This window comes from Pleuronectes platessa, chromosome 23, assembly GCF_947347685.1.
Source record: "Pleuronectes platessa chromosome 23, fPlePla1.1, whole genome shotgun sequence".
Taxonomy (NCBI): domain Eukaryota; kingdom Metazoa; phylum Chordata; class Actinopteri; order Pleuronectiformes; family Pleuronectidae; genus Pleuronectes; species Pleuronectes platessa.
This window is the reverse complement of record NC_070648.1, coordinates 9,929,063-9,943,218: the sequence shown is the minus strand read 5'-3', so window position 1 is coordinate 9,943,218 and position 14,156 is coordinate 9,929,063. Positions and strand designations below refer to the sequence as shown.

Below are 14,156 nucleotides of genomic sequence, written 5' to 3'. Positions count from 1 at the left end.
TTTACTCCAATGAACAACAACACTGAACCACAAGGCCTCAGCCGAGTCAAGGCTTGTTTATAAATCACAAAATCGAGCTGAAATGAACTGAAGATTTTGCCACACAATTATCAGAGGAGGAGTGAGATTGGGAGCGGCTGCTCGTCATAGCCTTATTCCAATGCCAAAAGGGTGGCATTGGAATAAGGATATGACTGCGCCTGTGCACCACCGAGGAAGAAACAAGTCTCGACTCCCATTCATTATTGACCAATCAAATTATACCTACTGTTATAAAATATTACAGACGCCGTCTGTTTGATGAGACTCGTGAATTTCCAGTGCTGCTAGAGTGCCGGGGCTGTGCTATGGTTGCCCATTGCTTTGCTGTAACTTTTCATACATTTCATTGCTTCTAAATAAATACTTGATTGAACCAAACCAAGACCAGCTCTTCTAATATTTTGGATAAACAAACACGCGTAGACTGACATACAATATATCCAGCTGCAATGGCACTATGCAGAGGAATCCTGTGGACCCTTATATTTCTTGGATCGATTTTTCTCATCATGTCCGTTTACGGATGGGACAGGTTCCATCAAAAAAAAGGTAAAATGTGTGTTTGTTAGTTTCTCACTGTTGCTGCTGCATCCTGCTCTTGGTTTAAAAATGCATTTTGTTCATTTTAATCATTGTTTGCATTTTGCTCTCCACTGCCTATGAAATGGGTATTAGTACATGGACTGGTAGATGGTGCACATGTGAGCTCAGCTCTGATTACTTTTGGATTATCATGTATTACATTTCTTTACCTGACTGAGGCTTTCACCAAGAGAGATATTTGCCCTTTGGCTTTGTTTTGGCCGCACCTATTTTCTCTTTGAGTAAGAATTCAATGCTAAAGCTATTTTTAGCACTAAACCATTTGGATGACTGAATGTATCTTCTGCTTCTTCTTATCACAGCTGAAAGGATGCATAACTTACAGGAAGGGAAAAAACAGCTGATAAAAGAAATCTGTGAAAATGACAAAGAGGCCATTTCTAAGGGGAAACGCAGTCTTGAAGACTTGAGTGACAGTGAGCTGAAGAACTTCATTGTGGATGACAAGCACGGCATCATCTACTGTTACATTCCCAAGGTGACACGGACATGAACACACAGCACACAAGATTGTTTAGGAACATACTTTATAGCTAAATGCCCCGCTGGCTGTACACTCTGTCTCTCAGGTTGCATGTACCAACTTGAAGAGGGTGATGTATGTACTGAAACATGGGGAGCCATACCAGGACCCTAGTTCCATATATGATCAGTACGTTCATGGCTTTGGCAACTTACGTCTTTTGAGCAGCTACCCAAGAATAGAGAGGAAGGTGAGTCCATATGGTGACCTCAGAAGTATGTTTAAACTTACAAACCAAAAGTTTGTCTCGCTATGAGTTGATTCAGTTTCAACACAGTTAGTATGGCAGAGTGTTCATGTGTATTGTATTTGTTAACCACAGGCAAAGCTGAAGCACTACACCAAATTCCTGTTTGTACGGGACCCGTTCGTCCGTCTCATCTCCGCCTTCCGAGACAAATTCGAAGATTCGAAGAACGACTTCTACTATAAGCCCCTCAGCCAACACATCCAGCGTCTCTACGACCACACGCCTTATCCACCACGCATTACCTTTTACAACTTTATTCAATATCTTCTGGACCCACAGACTGAGCAGAATCTGCCCTTTGATCCTCACTGGAGGCAGATGCACCGTCTTTGCCACCCCTGCCTCATACAGTAAGGACATTTTGAATGCTACAAAGATCCTGTCCTCTGTGTTGTTGATGTAAATTTACCTAAAGGTTGATACTGGTTGGTTTTATTTCTCAGGTATGATTTCATTGGCCATCAGGAGACTCTACAGGAGGATGCTGAACAGCTACTGAACACCTTAAAGCTGCAGAACGACATTAAGTTCCCTCCTTCCTATGTCAACATTACAACTCCTGAGTATTTGTCAGGCTGGTTCAGAAAAGTGCCTCTAGTGGAAAGGATGAAGCTGTACAAGCTCTATGAAACTGACTTTAAGCTGTTTGGCTACAGAAAGCCAGATGAATTGCTTGATGGTTGAGAGGAAGTCATGAGAACAGCCAAGAGCAGACAATCGTTTTTTGTATGAAGCGAAAACCAATGAAAGTAACTTAATAAAAGAAGCAAAACAAAAGACTGTTTAATTAAAGAAAAAGAGTTGCAGAGAAAATCTTTCCCAGCTGGAGAAGAACAGAGCTCTCATACCTGGAGTGTATCAGGAGGCCTGACCGCAAACATACAAAGAGAATACATCATAACATAAAGTCCTCTTTATAATATTCCTGTGAGTAACTGATGGTGAAATGTTCGCTCTGCTTGAAGTGAAAACCTCTTTTCTCAGAGTGTCATTCTGTTTTAGATAGGAATCTGAACTAGGCGCACAGAGTACCGTACAGTCTGTGTATCTTCTACTAAAAATAAAGTTGGTTGAAATTAAACACTGAGTGTGAGTGGAGTTAGATTTTCTCTGAACCATGGTTCTCCTTTCCTAACTCGTTTCCTAACTCCTCATGGCTTCTCCCTCAATGCTTTCCTTGACCTTGTGGCGTTTCCCATCAGGGTCAAGCAGCAGTGGTTGAGAAATTAGTTTATTTAGATTTTCCGAACGTTCTCCATGTAGGACAGTTCTCTCTTTGTTACAGCTCTCTGCCACCTCTTAAATACAGGACAAAATGTGTTTATGTAATGTGGGTCTAGACACAGCATTAAAGTCATGAAGTTATTCTGAGAAGTGATGGCCTATTTCGATGGCAAGATAAAAAAAAAAGAAGAATACGAAAGTGTATTGCATTCACTTGAAGAAAAATACTTAACATTATCAAGGCTAACATTTACATTCCTGTTTGAGAACGACACTGAGTCATTCAGTTCAACCTAAAGCACTATTTATGTTTATGTTTTATGTTTATGTCTTTGAGGATGTCACATCTTTGATGGTTAAAATTAATGTAGTCCTATATGCAGTATGGTCCACATTGCCGTGTTGCTAGGTAGAGAGAAGCACGCAGACGGAGACACACAGATGAAGGCATTATCAAAATTTAGGAACGTTGACGTTGAATACCGACTCTTCTGAGCAGAGTGGACAGACAAGTATGTGTCTGTTCCTCCTTCAATGAGCTCAACAAGACTGGTAAGTCTCATTTGCTCTGAGTTTGTTGCTGTTGTCAAAAGCGGCAATTTAAAACTCCATTATCAAACCAAACACAGACACTTTGAAGACTTGTACTGTTGTGATTATATCAAATGTAATTTGCTTGCACGCTCATATCCGCTGCATTAACGCACACACATACAGGATGTGGAATGAACTTATGTGACCTTTAGTATTGCTCAATAGGGCAGAAGCCTGCGTTATGGACAACTAGACAATTGTCAAACTTCAATCATTTTATAAATGTGTTATGTCAGTTAATGTCCAAAATACAACCTGTACTCTACAAACAGGTTCTGCAGGCCTGAGAGGAAGGCGCACCTGCGAGCACTTCCACTGTTGCAACTTTGTGGTTTTCACTCCACTGGCCGGTGTTCAAACGTTCTTTTCAACACAGGAAACACGCTGCTGAACTTTCACTCCGGGGTTTACATGTAGGTAGTGTTGCCACATCTCAAAGGTTAACCTGTCCCACCACGTTTTAATCTGAACATAACAAGCCCATTACACCGCGTTCCACATTATTATGCAAATTGGATTTAAGGGTCATAAACATTCATTTTTTAGTTTTTGAATTAAACTCATGGATGGTATTGTGTATCAGGGCTATTTGGATGATTGAAATCAATCTCAGACACCTGTGATAATTAGTTTTCCAGGTGAGCCCAATCAAAGGAAAACTACTTAAGAAGGATGTTCCACATTATTAAGCAAGCTACATGTTTCAGGCAAAATGGGGAAGAAAAAGGATCTCTCTGCTGCTGAAAAGCAGCAAATAGTGCAATACCTTGGTCAAGGTATCACAACATTGGATATTTCCAAAAGAATTGCGCGTGATCATCGGACGGTGAAGAAATTTGTCACTGATTCACAGCACAAGCGGGTTCGTTCAGACAAAGGCAAAATAAGGAAGATTTCTGCCAAACAAATGCGTAGGGTTAAGAGAGCAGCCACTAAAATGCCATTGAATAGCAGCAAACAGGTGTTTGAAGCCGCTGGTGCCTCTGGAGTCTCGCGAACTTCAAGATGTAGGATGCTCAAGAAGTTTGCAAGTGTCCTTAAACCTGTTATTCGCCACCCCTAAACCAAGCTCACAAGCAAAAAAGGTTGTAGTGGGCTCAGGACTACATGAAGACTAACTTCCAAACTGTTTTGTTTACGGATGAGTGCCGTGCAACCCTTGATGGTCCTGATGGATGGAGTAGAGGATGGTTGGTGAATGGCCACCATGTCCCAACAAGGCTGAGACGTCAACAAGGAGGTGGCGGAGTCATGTTTTGGTCCGGAATCATGGGGAGAGAGCTGGTAGGCCCCTTCAGGGTCCCTGACGGTGTGAAAATGACCTCGGCAAAGTACGTAGAGTTTCTGACTGACCACTTTCTTCCGTGGTACAAAAAGAAGAACCGTGCCTTCCGAAGCAAAATCATATTCATGCATGACAATGCACCATCTCATGCTGCAAAGAATACCTCTGGGGCATTGGCTGCTATGGGCATAAAAGGAGAGAAACTCATGGTGTGGTCCCCATCTTCCCCCGACCTTAACCCTATTGAGAACTTTTGGAGCATTATCAAGCAAAATATCTATGTGGGTGGAAGGCAGTTCACATCCAAGCAGGTGCTCTGGGAGGCTATTATGGCATCCTGCAAAGACATTAAAGCAGAAACTATCAAAGAACTCACAAGTTCAATGGATGCAAGAATTGTGAAGGTGATATCAGAGAAGGGGTCCTATGTTAACATGTAACTTGACCTGTTAAGATGATTTTGATTAAAACTTTTTTTGATTTCAGTCAATATGACCTCTTAATGCTGCAAATTCAACAAATGACAATTTTTAGTTCTTTACAACCTATAAAATATCTTGAAACTTTGAAACTCAGAAACTCTGCATAATAATTTGGAACACTGCATTTTGAGTTTTTTATTTTTGAAAAAAATACTGTTATCATTAGGAGGTTTGTTCAATAAAATTTGAATTATACTCTAACAGTTGATGACTTGAAAATTATACTGACTGGCTGTGCATTACTATTTAGGAAAATCTGAGCAAAGTGTAATTTGCATAATAATGTGGAACGCGGTGTAATGGGCATACAACAAAGACCCAAAAAGATTGGGGCTCGAGTCTGCATAGCAGCACTTCTCCCATTAGAGGACTCAAACCTTCCCTGCTCTCAGGCTGCACCCAGTTCTGTTTATATAATGAGTTGAAATTTGTTCCACGCACACCTGAACGCAATGTTCGCTTCATAAATTCAAGTCCACCTGGAAACATTCGTACTGGGATCTGCCTCCAAATCCGCCCTCCACACGCCCACTTTCAACCATGAATAGTCAATGCAAAGCACGAATATTAAATTTTGCTGCTGACCAATGGGTTTCCACCGTGAGTCCTGACGCAGTCACGGCATCAAGCGATGAGAAGAGGAAGCGAAACTTTCTGACACTGACTTGAGGTGTTTGTTAGTGGGGTGGAGAACGATTTTATGGGACAGCAGTGATGTCACTAATAAAGAAAACACACTGATACGCTGTGAATAACACAATGTGTGAGATCAGAAATCGCTGAACCCGCGCTTCCTCCTCGTCCTTCCATTCGCGTGCACAAATCACACAGATCCCCGCACCTCTGTCACGGCAGTATTTATTTATTTAGAGCATCGGATCGATTCCATCACATCAGTGCATCTCACCTCCTCTGGGCGATTATTTGGGAAGTTTCTTCATTTCTTGTAAGTGATCTCCAGTGCGATCTGTGCGCTGGGTCACTCTGTGCGCTCTGTGCGCCTGATGGCACAGTCACGACTGCAGTGATAAAACCTATTAATGACTCAGCTCTGTAACTCCGCTGTTAAATTGAATCTGAACTTAATTTGCTTTAAGTTGTTTTGTATATGTTTAAATTAAAAGGCACGTTTCACCCACATCAGATAATATATGTAAAATGACCTATTAATGCCCTATTGGTTTTTGATGCATTTATTCTGAAATGGTTTCTATTATTTTGAAAAGGCACTTCCTGAAAAATACGGAAAATATCGCTACTGGCAGGTGTGCCTCGCTGTTGCATGAAAAGTATTCCCATTTGTTTTTTAATGCACCGGGCTGAGAAAGGCACAAGTTCTTATGGTGTGTTCATATATCACGGCATGTATGGAAAGGAAATGAAGGATTGTGAACCATCAGTGAAAAAGAATCTGACCCTCATTCAGCCGGGCACGCTACAATATGAACGTGTTCACCGTTTAAAGTTATTATTTGTCATTAAGTTGCGTTCAGTTCATCGTTCTCATAAAAATGAACGTGTTCAATGAAAGCGTTCTTTTGAACTCGTTCCTGCACAACACTGGGTACAGACCTGTGATTTCTTTGGTGTAGAGCAGGGGTGTCAAACTCATTTTAGTTATGGGGCCACATACTGCCCACTATGAGCTCAAGTGGGCCAGGCCACGCATGGCGGCGGCGGATACCAACACTAAACCAACGTAACGGTGGGGGTCAGACCCGTCTTGGAACACGGACCTAGGAATCTGACGCAAGCATTGAAAGTGAAAGGTTAGAGCCGGCTGAGGTTGGATTCCAGACCCCCGGGGCTCCGTGCACACCACCGCGTACCCCCTGAACCACTTCGGGTACCCCGTACCCCAGTTTTGGAACCAATGGTCTATTGCAGGGGTCACCAACCTTTTGGAAACTGAGAGCTACTTCAAAGATACTGAGTAGTATGAAGGGATACTTGTTTGATACAAACTTCCTGAACAACAAAGATCACCTTTTAATAATAATAATAATATCATATGTGAAGAGATCACGTCAATGTTAATCATTAATTATTAACAATGATTTCCACAACAAAGATGGTAGGAAACAGATATATTAAAACATGCAACATTTATTTCTGTTAATCTGTTTCAACTTTGCTTAAATTCAACTTAATTGAAGTACTTTTGGTGACATTTATTACTACATTCCTCCATCAGTATGTACTTTTTCAAAAATAGAGAAAAAATGTATTAAATTATAATCACTTTGTTTCAACGATGATAAAGCTCAACCAAAAATAACACATGCTTGTGACTGGGTTGTAATGTTTCTAAGTGTCTTATTAATTTGTTGGGCTGATCTCGTGTGTGTCTCTAAGTGAGTGAGTGGGGGCGGAGCCCCGGGGCCTGTGTGTCTGTGTTTGCTGTCTGGAGACACACACACACATTTTCCACTCCTGTTATTTCATGCTGGCCTGATACGATGATGATTTACGAATAAATCGTCCCGTATGTTTGACACCCCTGGTTTAGAGGATTCAAATGTTTAAAACAAACAGAAAACACAGACAATAGAGAACTCCAATGAACAACAACACTGACCCACAAGGCCTCAGCCGAGTCAAGGCTTGAACTGAAGATTTTGCCAAGCAAATATCCCAGGAGGAGTGAGATTGGGAGTGGCTGCTCGTCATATCCTTATTTCAATGAAAAAGGGTGGCATTGGAATAAGGATATGACTACGCCTCTGAACCATCAAAGAAGAACCAAGTCTCGACTCCCCTTCCTTATTGACCAATCACATTATACCTACTGTTATAAAATATTATAGACGCCGTCTGTTTGATGCCACTCGTGACTCTCCAGTGCTGCTAGAGTGCCGGGGCTGTGCTATGGGTGGCAATTGCTTTGCTGTAACTATTCATACCTTTTCATTGCTTCTAATTTAAATACTTGATTGAACCAAACCAAGACCAGCTCTTCTCATAATCAGGATAAACGAACACGCAACAACATTCATTAGCGTAGACTGACATTCACTATATCCAGCTGCCATGGCACTATCCAGAGGAATGCTGCGGACCCTTATATTTCTTGGATCGATTTTTCTCATCATGTCCGTTTACGGATGGAACAGGTTCTATTTAAAAAGAGGTAAAATGTGGGTTTGTTAGTTTCTCACTGTTCCTGCTGCATCCTGCTCTTGGTTTAAAAATGCATTTTGTTCATTTTAATCATTGTTTGCATTTTGCTCTCCACTGCCTATGAAATGGGTATTAGTACATGGACTGGTAGATGGTGCACATGTGACCTCAGCTCTGATTACTTTTGGATTATCATGTATTACTTTTTTTCACCTGTCTGAGGCTTTCACCAAGAGAGATATTTGCCCTTTGGCTTTGTTTTGGTCGCACCTATTTTCTCTTTGAGCAAGAATTCAATGCTTAAGCTATTTTTAGCACTAAACACTTTGGATGACTGAATGTATCTTCTGCTTCTTCTTATCACAGCTGAAAGGATGCATAACTTACAGGAAGGGAGAAAACAGCAGCTAAAAGAAATCTGTGACAATGACAAAGAGGCCATTTCTAAGGGGAAACGCAATCTTGAAGACTTGAGTGACAGTGAGCTGGAGAACCTCGTTGTGGATGACAAGCACGGCATCATCTACTGTTACATTCCCAAGGTGACACGGACATGAACACACAGCACACAAGATTGTTTAGGAACAAACTTTATAGCTAAATGCCCCGCTGGCTGTACACTTTGTCTCTCAGGTTGCATGTACCAACTGGAAGAGGGTGATGTATGTACTGAAACACGGGGAGCCATACCAGGACCCTAGTTCCATATATGATCAGTACGTTCATGGCCTTGGCAACTTATGTCTTTTAAGCAGCTACCCAAGAATAGAGAGGAGGGTGAGTCCATATAGTGACCTCAGAAGTATGTTTAAACTTACAAACCAAAAGTTTGTCTCGCTATGAGTTGATTCAGTTTCAACACAGTTAGTATGGCAGAGTGTTCATGTGTATTGTATTTGTTAACCACAGGCAAAGCTGAAGCACTACACCAAATTCCTGTTTGTACGGGACCCGTTCGTCCGTCTCATCTCCGCCTTCCGAGACAAATTCGAAGATTCGAAGAACGACTTCTACTATAACCCCCTCAGCCAACACATCCAGCTTCTCTACGACCACACGCCTTATCCACCACGCATTACATTTTACAACTTTATTCAATATCTTCTGGACCCACAGACTGAGCAGAATCTGCCCTTTGATCCTCACTGGAGGCAGATGCACCGTCTTTGCCACCCCTGCCTCATACAGTAAGGACATTTTGAATACAAAGATCCTGTCCTCTGCGTTGTTGATGTAAATTTACCTAAAGGTTGATACTGGTTGGTTTTATTTCTCAGGTATGATTTCATTGGCCATCAGGAGACTCTACAGGAGGATGCTGAACAGCTACTGAACACCTTAAAGCTGCAGAACGACATTAAGTTCCCTCCTTCCTATGTCAACATTACAAATCCTGAGTATTTGTCAGGCTGGTTCAGAAAAGTGCCTCTAGTGGAAAGGATGAAGCTGTACAAGCTCTATGAAACTGACTTTAAGCTGTTTGGCTACAGAAAGCCAGATGAATTGCTTGATGGTTGAGAGGAAGTCATGAGAACTTCACTCCTCTTTATGAAACCAATAAGCACAAAAACCACAGCAGTCACTGCTCAGCCAAGAGCAGACAATCGTTTTTTGTATGAAGCGACAACAATTCACAGACACAGCATTAAAGTCATGAAGTTATTCTGAGAAGTAATGGCCTATTTCAATGGCAAGATTAAAAAAAATCAACAGAAGAATGAGGAACCGTATTGCAGCCACTTGAAAAAACACTTAACATTATCAAATCCAAATACCGTTCAAGAATGACATTCTTTTACATTGACATTCCTGTTTGAGAACGACACTGAGTCGTTCAGTTCAACCTTTGAGGATGTCGCATCTTTGATGGTTGAAAATAATGTAGGCCTATATGCAAATTCATGTTTGTCCAGAATAGGCATTGTATTTTTGCCAAATTGTGTTTGATTTTGTATTATTACAAAAGCAACCTTGTGCAATAAAAATGTCAATTAAGATGATTTAGTCAGAACCCATATTTGTATGTCTCTAATTATCCGGACCCCAGAAGGGGAGGAGGGTTGATGTCTGGACTTCTTGCAATTTTAGTTGAAGTCCCCTGGACTAGAGTGAGAGAGGACTATGTGCACCAGTGCATGTGAACTGTATGTGCAATCATTAAAAACTACGCAACTGGTTTACATGAAACTTTGTGGCTGAGTGGGACACAACCAAAAGAAGAAGCCATTCAATTAGGGTGTAGATCCATATGGGAACAGTGATACCAGGTAAACAGCAACTTTTGTGTCTTTATTATAAAACAACAGGACAGAAAAACCCAACACATTTTTATGTTGAAATCCACAGACAAGGTGATTGTGGCTCAGTGTCCATTCTGCAGTTTATTTTCACATCCTTGTTGAAAATCGTTTGCCTTCTGAGTTACGGTACAGGTGAACAGGGACATTTCTGGGCAGCTGTAGACTTTCTTGTTGATGGGTGAACTTGAACCCATCATCCACTTGCCCTCTGTGGCAGTTTAGGCCGGAACAGCCCCGTCATGGTTCTTTAGTCTCTGACATCTATTTGTCTGAAGCCCAGTGTCTGGGCAGTCCACGGCTCAGCAGTCCTTTGGTGACTCTGGCCCCTCGAAAGATTTGAGTGGTGCGTCAGAGAAAGAAATAGAAATACAGAGACAGAGAGAGGTGCCCAAAGATGCAACGTGCACTCTTCTGCGGTGCCATTACGAGAAGAGGACGAGAGTGCGAATGATAACAGACGCTAAGGACAAAGACAATATGGCTTTTGGTCACACACGTGGCCTTTGATTCACTGTGACATCTGAAATGCCCAGTGTCACGCTCACTGTCCTGTCAACAGCTTATATTTACAGTTTTATTTATTTACATCTGATACATTTATTTAGCTGTGACAGTCCATCCCAACACTCGCAGTTCTCTCTATACGTCTCTCATACTCACATATTTTCCTCACGTCTCTGTAGTCTCTCTTCGAGCCACAGCTCCCTTTCAAAGGCATTTGGCAGTAGCCATTTTGCATCCCTCCCAGCAGTACCCAGTTTATTTGGAGGAAGCAAAAATGGTGCAATTATTAATATTTTTTGTTATCACTTTGTCATATTGAGCTTTCCTCACACTGAGCCAGTGGTGCTGGTGATTTAAACATGGGAAAGCTGGCAAGCTCCTCCTCTAGTCCTTTTATTCCTTCCCCTAACCCGTCCCCCAGCCCTTCATCCACCTCGTCCCCCTCCCCTGACTCCCTCTCTACCACCTTAGGCCTCACCCTCTCCCCTATCCTTGCGTCCAACATGTCTGCAGCTAGAATTTCGGAGGCAAGCTTAAGCCCACTGCTACTCGTGTTGCAGTTGGTGTACAAGGCGTTCCCGTGGCCATTGCTTGGGTTGCTGTGGATCAGGGTCCCGCTGTAGCTGTTACCATGGGGACCACCATTCCCCTGGTTGCTGAGGAGGGTGGTTGACGTGGTCGTGGTCGCGGTCCCGTTTCGCTTCTCTGTTAGCCGGAATCCCTCTGACAGCAAGCTGGCGCTGCTCGGGGACTGCGGAGTGGCAGAGGAGCCGAGTAAGTCCTGCCCCTTCCCAGACGACAGCGAATTATCTGGCAGCGGGTGGCCCTGGCGTCCAATGTTGCGTCGCCGGGTCAAGAAGTACAGGACACACATACCGAACGCTACACCCGCACAGAAGAAAAGGATGTAGACAGCCAGGACGTGACGACCACCGGCTGTGGCTACTGTTCCCCCAGCTTTAGGGCCTTTTAGTGTGAGGTGATAGGCTGCTCTACGACAGGGGGTGTGGTCTCTGCTACCTGGTCTCACCTCCTGGAATCAAGAGGAAAAGAGAGAGTGTGAACTGACCTGTATGTGGCGTGAAAATGTAAATATAAAGAAGCAACAATTAAAACAAAATAAAGAACTTGCAGTTGACATCAGTGCAGTAGTACCTGGCATGTGCAGATGTATTTTCCCAGGCTCTCCTCTGTGACCGTCACCTCCAGGTCAGAGTGATGTTGCCGGGTGTGTCTGTGGAGAGGATGTTCCCAGCTGCAGGGCCTGGGAGTCAGCTGGACGCACGGCAACAAGAGGTGCAGGCCGATGGAAACTTGCAGCTCCCTGGTGGAAGGAGAGCAATGCCCTGGAGGAGAGAGAGCAGAGCCGCGAGACAGCAGAGAGGTGAATAACAGGAGACGGGGGTATTTTATAATTGTTCTAAATTGATGCTTAACTTAATTTGCATTGTGTGTGATCACCACATGAAAGTGGAGTACACGTACCCTCCTTTAAATCACATTTCCTCAAGGCCTCCTCAACTGAATCACCTGGACCAGGCCTGGACACACACACACACACACAAAATGTAGTCAAACCTTTGCATCAAATGTTTCAGAAGGAACAGAAGTCTTTCCTTTTCCTTTGCATTTAAAAACACATCCACAAATAGTAATAATAATCTATTAATGATGTATCAAGTGTGATATGATTAGTGAAGGTTATATCTCTTGTTTTCTGGTATCTACTCAACATCATCATTAGACGTTTTACTTCAGCTCTGCTCACTAGCTATCTGTTTTTTTACAAAAAAATACTTTAGTGTTTCCACTATCAAACTAATGTAAAATAATGAACATGCTGATCAGAAATATAGCTACATTTTTACACTTAACTAAGCTTTTCTATATAAATACAGTTGCTGCCTGCCTGAGATTTTCATTCCTGGAAGTCTCCGGTTCTCTGTGTGGAGAGTAGTACTCACTTTGCTGCCGTGCTCCTGCAGGCTGCTTCCTTCTCGCTCCACACACAGCCCAGTCCTCTGGCTCTGGCACACAGCTCACAGTTGGGATACAGAGCGCAGCCTTCAGCCTGGACACGAGCCAGAGACAGAGGGCTGCCCACAAGAGCCTGGCCCTGGAAACACAAGATGAAAGCTGATATGTCCTATGTGTGTGAAAGGTTTGTACGGATACATGTAGTTTTACCTTGTGTAGTAATATATTGTTGACAGGTTCATTTGAGGCGAACAGAGGAATCTCCTGCAGATGGGAGGTGTTCTGGCCCACTACCTCCACCTGGTGGAGCTCCCCACGGTCTGCAACATACACGATCACATGGTGAACTTTTACATCTCATCTTTTAACAAACTATTTGAACATTTTTTCCTGTGATTAATTCCCAAAGTATTAAATATGTCTAGAAAGATGCTGTTAGCGACATGTAGGTCCTTATATCTCCTCACCTGTTCCGAGGTGCAGCACCACTCCTGTTGGCTCTGCTCCTATCTTGGTTACAGCCAGCTTGGTGTATCTTGTCCCCTTGCGGACCAGCAGGGGTGCTGCGTTGACGCTGTTCTCCATCAGAGGGTGGTCCCTCACGAATGTCAGCACCTTGTCTGGGAGTTTTAGGGATGAGTCCAATCCTTCGGCCTTTAATGCGTTATTTAAACACTAAAAAAAAGTGTGGAGGGGAGAAGATATACATTAAGGACGTTGAAGGAGCTATTGTATAAGAGATTGATAGAAAGATATGGGGTAGTAAAGCTCAGTACCTGGCCAGGCCGGGGTGTGGGGACAGGATTCAAGCCCTCACCGGTCTTTGATGATGTCAGACAAGCTGAAAACACACACTGCCGACAGCTCCTCACGTTCCCTGGGGGGAAAAAGTAATACGAGTTAATTTCTCATGTCGTCAAATATAAAAAGGACCAGCATTTAGGGAAAAGCCTATTCCATTTGACTGAGGATTAAAGGAGAAAAATTATTTCTTCTTTCCAAGAGTGTCAAAAAAACATGTGCATGGTTCTGCTTGTTCCACATCTTACCACTGGGGGGGAAGAGTCCGTAGAAGTGCTGCTGGGGTTGCCTGGCATGTGCTGCATGGTGAAAACTCAAGATGTTGCAGAGCTGATCACTGGGTTTGTCCTCACACACCTTTAGCTAATGTAATGCTGCAGTTACACACCATCTAGATTCATCATACATTATGATCAAATCTGGGTAAATAAGAGAAATACATGGAAACATG

General features: G+C 42.9%; 3 protein-coding genes across 3 annotated transcripts; 2 read left to right on the top strand and 1 right to left on the bottom strand.

The window, feature by feature from the left end:
- Positions 1-232: 232 nt before the first annotated feature.
- Positions 233-2,499, top strand: LOC128430543 (carbohydrate sulfotransferase 12-like). Its single transcript, XM_053416643.1, has 5 exons — positions 233-591; positions 948-1,123; positions 1,215-1,358; positions 1,491-1,768; positions 1,862-2,499. The coding sequence occupies exons 1-5, from the start codon at positions 492-494 to the stop codon at positions 2,100-2,102; spliced, it is 939 nt and encodes a 312-aa protein (XP_053272618.1). The 5' UTR covers positions 233-491; the 3' UTR covers positions 2,103-2,499.
- A 5,308-nt stretch (positions 2,500-7,807) lies between these two features.
- On the top strand, positions 7,808-10,120 carry LOC128430541 (carbohydrate sulfotransferase 12). Its single transcript, XM_053416642.1, has 5 exons — positions 7,808-8,133; positions 8,490-8,665; positions 8,757-8,900; positions 9,033-9,310; positions 9,401-10,120. The coding sequence occupies exons 1-5, from the start codon at positions 8,034-8,036 to the stop codon at positions 9,639-9,641; spliced, it is 939 nt and encodes a 312-aa protein (XP_053272617.1). The 5' UTR covers positions 7,808-8,033; the 3' UTR covers positions 9,642-10,120.
- Positions 10,121-10,391: 271 nt separating this feature from the next.
- Positions 10,392-14,106, bottom strand: LOC128430611 (semaphorin-4F-like). The gene is made up of 9 exons (XM_053416716.1): positions 14,094-14,106; positions 13,954-14,004; positions 13,681-13,811; positions 13,372-13,579; positions 13,115-13,224; positions 12,892-13,043; positions 12,413-12,468; positions 12,083-12,273; positions 10,392-11,960 (listed from the first exon to the last, which is right to left on the bottom strand). Exons 1-9 carry the CDS (start codon positions 14,104-14,106, stop codon positions 11,238-11,240), a joined length of 1,635 nt encoding a protein of 544 aa, XP_053272691.1. The 3' UTR covers positions 10,392-11,237.
- Between the last annotated feature and the right edge of the window lie 50 nt (positions 14,107-14,156).